A 10,598-nucleotide genomic window follows, 5' to 3' on the forward strand; every position below is an offset into this window, starting at 1 on the left:
ATCGAAGAGGACTTCAGGAGGACAGCCTGCACCAGCCTACTACAGTATGTGGTCGAGACAAGTCGACAGAGGAGGGACGGAGGAGAGGGACGAAAAGCTGTGGAAACTGAAGGTAATGGGAAAAAAACAAGACATGCACATCCGATAGTGCACATCCAAAAGTCTTTTACCAGGTCAAGGATATGAAGTGCGGCGGGACAATGCGAATGAAACAAATACTACTATTCTGTGCAACATTTCAACTGAACATCACTGTTTTGAAAACACTAACCAACACCGAGTCATAGAATATTGCCGTTGAAGACCACAGTGGTATACCCGGAGTCATGTACAGTATATAAAAGAGTCGCGACATCTCCATTCACTCCAATGGACCAGTTTTTTACTCTCAAGAGTTCCCGGAAGTAAGGTTCTGGATTAAGCATCGCTGTCGAGTTGCAGCGAAATGGACCGTTTGTGATGTACTTTGAAAGGGTCCGACGTTTAAAGAATCAAATTGTACATTATCAGCTTTATTTTAGCATTCAAAAGTAGCACGAGACCCCTTCCTGGCTATTCATTGGCTAATGAGTCACGCATTTTGGACCTCCGCTGACACACACATGCTCTGGACACACATACACTCCTCTCTCTCTCTCTCTCTCTCTCTACAGGACAACAGGGACACATGGAACGTCCACTTGTGGGTCCAGGAATGATCGACAGGGCTTTACAAGTATGCCAGGAGTTTCTCAACACTCTGGAACACGGTGACATCGATGTCACCGTGGGGACACCCTCCCTGACGGAGCAGCAGTGGGAACGGTTTCTGCAGGCCTACTTCCTGGTTGTGCAGTAAGTGTGCCTTTTGGGAGACTCTAGGTTTTGGTGGAATAAATAATTTTTCTTTGCTCACACGCTATTTGGCTAGTCCAATGCTGATACAGTGGTCAACTTATCAAGTGACTATAATGTGTCACGAAAAAGGCTACGGAGTTTCAGGTGATTCTTACAATAGTGTGAAACATGGTCTGTACATATTGTCTGGGATTAGGGTTAGGGTTGGGATTAGGTTTAGGGTTAGGGTTGGGCATGGAGGCTTAACTCAGTGTTACATAGCCTGGAGTTGCAGCAAATAGGCAAGTGAGTGACTTTATTGAATATAATAGTTAGAGCAGTGATACTCAACTTGCGGCCCGGGGGCCAGATGCGGCCCGCGATGGGGTGCAGACCATTTTCTAACTCACAATGAAAACGAACGTGAAATAAACTTTGACTGAGCTCCAGCTAAATTGACAAATGCCGCTGTCTGCTTGCCACTCAGCCAGTCATTATTATGTACCTATAACTTAACCTAACTGACTATCCTCTGTGCACAAAATTGTCAGACTAAACTCTGGCTCACAACCCCAAAAACCACCAATCCACTACTGTACAGAAGAAAATAATATTAATGTTTGTTTGTTTGTTAACTGGCCCCTGGCCTCCTATGCAAAGCAAAGTTGGCCGGACAAAGCAAGTTGAGTATCCCTGAGTTAGAGTATTGAAATTGGACTGTCCAAATAAAGTGTTTGCCTTTACTTCTAGCCTGGACACTTGAAGCTGATGCCAACACAACTGGCTGCAGCAGCTCGCCTCACATTTAATCACATCAAGTTCATCCTCAATCAACTGGCCAATCTAATGAAATGTTTGTGCGTAGTGAAGGTGCGCTGATCAAGTGTAGCAGTGCCTCTGTGGAGCGCTGCCAGGAAGTGTTGAGCAGACTCCAGGAGGTTTGCCCACAGCTGGACACCGATGGACTGCACAACATCTGGATCATCAAACCAGGGGCCAAGTCACGAGGAAGGGGTGAGGCTCCCTTCCTCAGTCACAGTTACATTGTAGTGTTAGGCTCTGTGTTCAACTTTTACTTCCACGCCATGAATTCTGCACAACGCAATTTCTTCTATTTTTCTACACTTGAAAAATCTCATTTTGGTCTGGAAAATCGGATGCTTATAATGCATAGGATTTCCTCAGCGTGAATATAATGAAGGAATTTCTCTGGTACACCACCTTGTTTGTTGGCCTGCTGTTCTGCACAACAGCAGAATACCTTGTTTAGGAGGCCATCTACAGTAAAACACCTTGTCAGTGTACATCATTCAACACTCATACAATATAGAAAAAAATGTTGTAATCAATCATATAATTTTGATCTTTTTCGATCACTGTTGTTGCCTTCTTTCTCTCCTTCGTTCCACTATGTTTATGACCATGTCCATGCAGGTATAATGTGTATGAATCGTCTGGATGAGATTTTGACACTGGTGAACAGTGATCCAGCCCTGATTAAAGACAGTAAGTGGGTGGTTCAGAAGTACCTGGAGCGCCCTCTGCTGGTCCTTGGCACCAAGTTTGACCTCCGCCAGTGGTTCCTTGTCACCGACTGGAACCCTCTGACCATCTGGTTCTACAGGGAGTGCTACCTGCGCTTCTCCACTCAGCCCTACTCGACGAAAAACCTGGACAGGTCAGGCGGGAGGCAGACGCGTGTCTCCTTTGTTCTGTTTGTGGAGACGGCTTTAGGACAAATAGGACTTGATGTACCGATTTCATCTCAAACTGACACATTTCATACTCATCCTTTTTCGCAGCTCAGTCCACCTGTGTAACAACTCCATCCAGAAGCACTTCCAGCCGTCCCAGGACCGGCATCCAGGCGTGCCGGAGGACAATATGTGGTCCTGCTCTGAGTTTCGGGCTTTCCTGCGAAGGCAGGGCCGTGGGGCGGAGTGGGCGGCGGTGGTGGTCCCCGGGATGCAGCAGGCAGTGGTCCACGCTCTGCAGACAGCCCAGGACCTGGTGGAGGGCCGCAAGGCGAGCTTTGGGCTCTATGGTGCAGATTTTATGCTGGGCAGAGATCTTAGGCCCTGGCTTCTGGAGATCAATGCCAGCCCCACCATGGCCTGTTCTACAGCTGTGACTGCCCGCCTCTGCCCTGCTGTGCAGCTGGACACCCTGAGGGTCGTGCTGGACTGGCGGTCTGACCCTAGTGCTTACACAGGGGGCTTCCAGCTTATCTACAAGCAGGTTGGAACATCCCAACATACAATGCATTATACACATCAACATATCCATAGAAGTTCCATAAGACAATGGGCCTTTTTCACCGCAGGCATTTTGTGTCTCAAAGGCAGGGTAAACACAGGTGCAACCAAAACATTAATAACGGTTTCCAACTTCCAATCCATTTAGGTGTTTGAGTGCTGGGGCCCTCATTAATGTTTTGGTTTCACCTGTGCTTATCCTGCCTTTTTTTTTTTTTTTTTTTTTTTTTAATTAGGGTTGATTTTGTTTTGTTTTGTTTTGTTCAAAGTGAAAACCAAGTTGATGTAAGGGTCCCAAGACGCAAGACCCATCCCCCTCTCATAACACCACAATCGAAAACGCTATTATTTCTCTCTGCCTATTTTACAATTATGAAATATTTTGGGTAACTACAATAATTAGGTCTATTTTAAATGTTGATCATTAGGCCTACTTTTATCAATTTAAGACAAATTATGGAAAATTCTGCAAAATTCTACGTTTAACAGTTGATTCCATTTTTATTACGAAATTCCATGATTCCGTCCGTTTTTTCTGCATTGCGGAAATCATATGGCCCTACATTAGATGTCATACCAAACCCAGTTTCAATCAGCTGTGTCTGTGTGTGTGTGTGTGTGTGTGTGTTATTTTATCCCTCACCCAGGCTGCAGTTGAAGTGCCTCAGTATGTGGGCGTGAACCTGTTGGTGGAGGGAGCTCTCATAAGGCACTCCAGACCGCCACCTCACAGACACCCTGTCATTCCTGACCCACCTCACAGACACCCTGTCATTCCTGACGCACCTCTCAGCACCCAGCTCATTTCGGTCCAATCATCTTCAGAGGAAGCTGAAAGGACAGACAAGTCATCCAGTCACAAGCCTTATGCAGCAGCCTGTCGCCATTCAGGCAAGGAGAACCAATCTGAGAAAAAGAGGCAGCTGCTATCAGCCTCTCCTAAGAGGGAGCGTGAGGGCAGAAGAACGGGCCAGAAAACGTCCTCTGGTCACAGGTCCTGTCACAGTTTGGCACCTGAGCAGCCCTTGGTGGTGCACACTGAACCCCAGAGGAAAGCCCAGCGTCTGGGTTTGAGTCTTAGTGGCAGCGGGGCTCCTCTGGTCTCCAGAACTCTTTCCTTTTCCCTTAGCCCCCCGTACAGCATGTCAGACTCCAAATCCCAGCGCAACCCAGTGCTCGGGTCACAGAGCTGCAGGCCCTACCTTCCTCGGACAGCTTTTGAACCCCAGCACAGGGCTCTGAACCGGGGCCTTCCTTCACTCCATGGTCCCCTCCCTGCCCTGGAGATCTTAAGCCTGCGGCCAAACATTGTGGCTGGAGCAGTTGCCAGTCGCTCCCCAGCCTTCGCCTCTCACGCCAGCCTCCACAGGCACCAGTTTGTTCTCAACTCTCATAGGCAAACCATGGCCAGATATAAAGGCGGTGTCACAGGGGAGCATAAACACTAGTGGTTTTGGATGTTAAGAAGGAAGAGAGGAGGAACCTGCACACTTTGAATACAGGGAAACAATTATAATACTTTTTTTTTTTTTTTTTACCAGGAATGGACTAAAACAGCGTGGCAAACCAGCACACCTTGCCTGAACTCCACTACACTTTTTTTGGGGCCAATGTAATGTTTGGTGCAGTATCAGATCTCTATTTTGTATAAAAAGGAAGATGAAACCAAATGCATTTGCGCAAGAGTGGAGGTAGTCGAGTGGTTTTGTCAGAAACAATTACATTATGTTACAATGTAACTTTTTTATATTTTCATGTTGGAGGCCTAATGAACAGCATTACCTTTGAGTAATCTTTTATTTTGACTCATGACTGAGTGATGCAAAAACATTTCAAGATTGAGCCTAGGGGGATATTTTCATAATGAAACAATCACTGGCGCCATCTTTGGAGAGAGAGAAAAAAAATGCATCTCCTCCAGTGACAAATAGTCAGCTTGTAAGTGTTCTACCTCCCCAGCAGGTGGCAACATAAGCCCAGTGATCTAATTGATTCAAAATTCACTCATTTATTCAAAGACTAGCTGGGACCAAAAAAATGTCCGTCACCAACCACATGCTAGTAAATCTTTGACCGTAGCTCAGGAGCATCTTTGACAAGTAACCAGTCATCATTTGTAATGGTGCAGCAATTAAAAATTGAATCTTAGGTTTGAGTATTTCACTCAATATAAGTTGAATACAGCTTCAATGAACTGTTGAATTGAGTATGTATGGAACATGTTTTTTCTAACCTTAAAGTGATTGGGGGGGATTTAAAAGGAAAATCAGGGTGGAACAACAGATTATGTGCATTTTGTGTGTTTGTAAATGTAGGTCTGAGTAGTGCCAAGAGTGCATGGTGTGTAGATGGAGGGCTGGTTCTGGGACTTTAGCATTTAGTATTGATGATTCTTGTGGAAATGAAACATTTGTGATGGCAAGTGCTTTCCTGGAAACCCCAGTAGTACATCTTTCCCTTACATCTAGGCAACATTTTTAAGTACTGTACAGTTTGCACTCAATCTAGTTTATGAAGTACATGATAAGTGTATGATGTAATCAGCCTATAACATCTGTTCAGATTCAGATATTAAAATTACATATATCTAAAACTAATTTCATATCTCTTGACTTTACTTACTAAATGTGAACACAACTGTAGGCCACTAAACAAAGAACTGCTAACACACACACACACACACACACACACACACACACACACACACAGCAAGAAATATGGAAAATCTCTTTTTATAAAGGCTATTAACCCATTGATACCTGATGCAGCATTTGCGTGTATATCCCTCATTTGTGTGTGTATATCCCTTTAAGACCGCGAACCGCGTTTCGCGGTCTTAAAGGGATACACACACAAATGCTGCATCAGGTATCAATGGGTTATGATGCAGTTGAATCCTGATGATTACCTCAGGAGATTAATTGAAACGGTTTATGTTTGTGCATGTGTGTGTTTACTAGTACTGTAGTGGGCACAGACGGTTACGTGCATGTGTGTTAACTAGTATTATACCATGGTCTGTGTGAATACTCGATTCTGATTGGCTGCAAGGTGTCCATTAAAAAGTGATATTGTACAGTGATAATGGACACCTAGCTAAATGGTCTGTTCACCGTTCATATCAATGCGCCATAGTTTCATCAGTGTTATCAGGAGAGCAGTTTGAGCTCTATACCCCCGTTAAGGGGTAATATGACAATTTTGGAACTTGAGAAAAAAATTGAGTCGGTCAAAGTAAGTATTTAAATCACCCCTGTGTGCTCAGTTTATCAAAAATAACTCTTATTTACAATTTTGATTTTCGTTTCGGAGATTTTTTAACCTCGCGTCACCAGGCTCTTCTCGGCGAGAAAGAGAAGATTTCCCTCGGCTCGTGCACGAGCGGGAGAGAGAGAGAGAGAGAGAGAGAGAGAGAGAGAGAGAGAGAGAGAGAGAGAGAGAGAGAGAGAGACAACTCTCTCTGCATTTCACCACATCAGCAGCACACGCAGGGCGCTGCTCTCTCACTCTCACTTCCTGAAACTCTTCGCTCTTAAATGTTAATATACTTGGCCAATACGTATCTATCATACAAAATAAAGCAAGCTGCCAAACGGTAATGTCTTCATTTAATGTAGAACGCAAAACATCGTTAAACCTGCATTCCTGTAATAAAGTTAACGTTTGAGTCGGCTTTAAAACGGAGCGGGTGGTGGAGGTGGGAGGGACTATTTTATTTCGTGGAAGACTGATTTACAGTATGAATAACAGACATTTAGCCATTTAGATTGCTTTATTTATTACACATGGAAATATAAATGACTGGTCTTATTGTTTTGTTGGCAAGTGACCATGGTATAAGCGGGTTAATGCACTTCGAGGTGTCCATTATCACTTTTTAAGGGACTTCGCGGAGGCAACCATCCTCGGCTTCGCCTCGGACGGTTCACGCCTCCACGTCGTCCCTTAAAAAAGTGATAATGGACACCTCGTCGTACATTAACCCTTACGTAGTAGTGGGCAGTGGTGATTCTAGAGTCTGTAGGGGCCCTAGGCAAAAATTCCCCGGGGGCCCCTCCAACCTCATCACCATCATTTTATTAATAACCTGACACCAACGAAAAATACATCAATATTATCATTAGCATTCCTCAAGTTCCTAGGACATATTTTATTAGCCTATTCATAACTTTCATAGATGGTGCAAAGTTAACTTTTTTGTCCACCGGCCAAATGTCTAGTGAATGTTCAAATGTTACCAGCCACTCAATGGATTAGCATTGTTTGTTTTTGGCTGGTGGTGAGTGAATCAAATCTACCTACCAGCCACTTGCAGATTTACAGTATATTTTACCAGCATTTGGCTGGTGAGTGGTGACTGGTGCTAATTGTGTGCCCTGCTTTCATAGCAATTCATAGCGTAACTATTAGCTAGCCAGGTTAATTAACAAGAAAAAACAAAAAAGTGACACCATTGCTAGCTAAATTTATTCAAGTATCTCCCCATAGGCTATACTAAAATAACAGCATTCAGTTATTTGCCTTATCAGTATCTGCTCCACTTGTTTTTTCCCACATCCTCTTTTTTCTCTTTCGTTTTGACTTCCAGATAATTTCATTCAATTCAAGAGAATACGTGAATCATGCATACTTGACTTGAATTGAAAGTGAATTCACATCATTCAAAATCGTCCAGGCCAGGGGATGTCATGGAGCCCCTTTAGGGAGGTTTCAATGTCATTGCAAATTTTCCATTGGTTCTTTAATGGATAGGGGTTTGTGGTCACTGCTGTGGAGTAAAGTTTGTCTGCCCTCGGGGGGCCCTAACGGACTGGGGCCTCAAGCAGTTGCCTGCCTTGCCTGTTCACAAGCTGCCCCTCTGGTAGTGGGCCCAGACGGTTACGTGCATGTGTGTTTACTAGTAGTAGTAGTGGGCCCAGACGGCTACGTGCATGTGTGTTTACTAGTAGTAGTAGTGGGCCCAGACGGTTACGTGCATGTGTGTTTACTAGTAGTAGTAGTGGGCCCAGACGGCTACGTGCATGTGTGTTTACTAGTAGTAGTAGTGGGCCCAGACGGTTACGTGCATGTGGGTTTATAAGTAGTAGTAGTGGGCCCAGACGGTTATGTGCATGTGTGTTTACTAGTAGCAGTAGTGGGCTCAGACGGTTATGTTAAGGTGACCAGACGTCCCCGATTTTCGGGGACAGTCCCCGTTTTTGGGGACCTGTCCCCGTCTGAAGCTGTCCCTGAAAATGTCCCCGATTTTCTACTGGCGTCTGCAGCCGATATGACTCTAGCTCTAGCAGGCTCATTCTTAAATCTCATGTTTTGCTGCTTCCTGCTCTTCCAGGAAAACATTGAAAAGGCAATTAGGACTCCACCGAAAATACTTTTTGAGATCTGAGGCTATTCATAAAACATCCGGCGCTGTAGGTTCAGAAGGCCAGGCCAATGCTGCTGGGGAACACATTGACATTTTGTAAAGGGGCACAGTGAATGACGTGTGTTGTGTGTGTGTGTGTGTGTGTGTGTGTGTGTGTGTGTGTGTGTGTGTGTGTGTATGGGGGGGGGGGGGGGTCACCAGGGGCCAATGAAACCGGAATCATCCCCCTTTATTATTTCATAGGTAATAACATTGGATATTTTAATGATATATTGATTGCCGGACTGGAAATGTCCCCGATTTTCATTTGAGAAATCTGGTCATCTTAGGTTTTTGTGCATGTGTGTTTACTAGTAGTAGTAGTGGGCCCAGACGGTTATGTGCATGTGTGTTTACTAGTAGTAGTAGTGGGCCCAGACGGTTATGTGCATGTGTGTTTACTAGTAGTAGTAGTGGGCCCAGACGGTTATGTGCATGTGTGTTTACTAGTAGTAGTAGTGGGCCCAGACGGTTATGTGCATGTGTGTTTACTAGTAGTAGTAGTGGGCCCAGACGGTTATGTGCATGTGTGTTTACTAGTAGTAGTAGTGGGCCCAGACGGTTATGTGCATGTGTGTTTACTAGTAGTAGTAGTGGGCCCAGACGGTTATGTGCATGTGTGTTTACTAGTAGTAGTAGTGGGCCCAGACGGTTATGTGCATGTGTGTTTACTAGTAGTAGTAGTGGGCTCAGACGGTTAAGCAGCAGGAGAGGGGCCCTCCTGCAGCTTAACCGTTGCATAACTGTTCCCTTGACATGGATGTTGTGGTTCAGCAAAATAACTTGATCCTGATAGATTACATTTGACTGCTCTCTCTCTCTCTCACACACACACACACACACACACATATGATCAAACCAGATTTCCACGGGAAAAATACTTTATTAATATGCTTATATAATGTATATCAACATTTATAGACAAAATATGTACATCAAACATCTTTCTTGTAGGTCCCAAAATATAAAATCTCAAGTACCTCTTTCTATAGAAAACTAGTCTTCTGTTAAAACGTTTACATTCACTTCTCGTCTCTCCACTCCTTTGACTCCAGTATTCATACGAAGTACAGAGAAGAATAAACATCTGAGTTGTATCAGCTTTTTCACAAATAAAAGGCAACAGCAAGAACAAACGCCAGGTTTGACTTGAGCAGAAACAGGTGTTGAATATGCAGACCAGGTCCAGCACAGTGCTACAGTATGTACACAGTATCTGAGCAAACATTGTCCACACTCTGCCCTCCTTCTATCCCTCCCGGCAGAGTGCTAGAACAGGTATCAAAAATAGAGATGTACAAGAAGTCTATGAACAATAATTACAGAAAATCCATCTCAACTGTCTGCAATTGTCAATGGATGACAGACTTCTCATTCAGTGTGGTCACGTGTCGACCCCTACCTCCATCTGTGAATGGGCGTACCCTTGCTTTTTTGTCTGTACACACTCTTGAGGAAAACCCCTTGTATGTTAGGGTGCCAGTCATTCTTATAGGGGCTGGGTCAGAGAAGGTAATGGTGACCTAGAGTACTTAGGTAGCAACACTTTGGGTGAAATCTTACTGCGAACATTTGGTGCGACAAGTTCTATGAGTACAAAGACGGTGTGTCTCATATGGCAACAGCTACAACTGAGACACATCAGTGTGTCACCAGGATGTATACTTCAACAGCAGCATCTAAAACATGTCTTCTGTTACATTCAACCAATGTGTGTGTGTGTGTGTGTGTGTGTGTGCTCGCGCACGCGCGTGTGTGTGTGTGTGTGTGTGTGTGCTCGCGCGCGCGCGCGTGTGTGTGTGTGTGTGTGTAGGGCAGATCCAGATGAGTGTGATACATTTGCACTGAGCAATATCGTTGAGTATTAAGCCCAAACATTGAAGCGAGGCAAAGGGCTGCGTTGCTTTGCGTTGCTGTCCTCAGCAGAGTGTGGCTGGATGGCGCTTCCCTCCTCTCTCTCTCTCCTGCATCATTTTCTACATGTCTCTTTCGCCGTTTGACCTCTGACCTCTGGGCTGAAGAACCCGGGAAGAGGAGGAACGAGGATGGGTCGCCTTCTCCTTCCTACCAAATGTCTCTCCTGCTGGGCAGAACAGGGTAATCTCCTACTAACACCTGCACAT

General features: G+C 44.8%; 1 protein-coding gene across 1 annotated transcript in view; it reads left to right on the top strand.

The window, feature by feature from the left end:
- The window catches only part of ttll3 (tubulin tyrosine ligase-like family, member 3), a gene marked incomplete at both ends in the record, with an annotated part of 7,673 nt that extends 3,154 nt beyond the window's left edge, over window positions 1-4,519 (top strand). The window contains 6 exons of the mRNA XM_083661951.1: window positions 8-112; window positions 654-834; window positions 1,682-1,830; window positions 2,251-2,494; window positions 2,619-3,054; window positions 3,719-4,519. Of these exons, the coding sequence (XP_083518077.1) occupies window positions 8-112; window positions 654-834; window positions 1,682-1,830; window positions 2,251-2,494; window positions 2,619-3,054; window positions 3,719-4,519 (1,916 nt within the window). The remainder of the gene's footprint in view (window positions 1-7; window positions 113-653; window positions 835-1,681; window positions 1,831-2,250; window positions 2,495-2,618; window positions 3,055-3,718) is intronic.
- Between the last annotated feature and the right edge of the window lie 6,079 nt (window positions 4,520-10,598).

This window comes from Poromitra crassiceps, assembly GCF_964638095.1.
Source record: "Poromitra crassiceps genome assembly, chromosome: 27".
In the NCBI taxonomy this organism is placed as follows: domain Eukaryota; kingdom Metazoa; phylum Chordata; class Actinopteri; order Beryciformes; family Melamphaidae; genus Poromitra; species Poromitra crassiceps.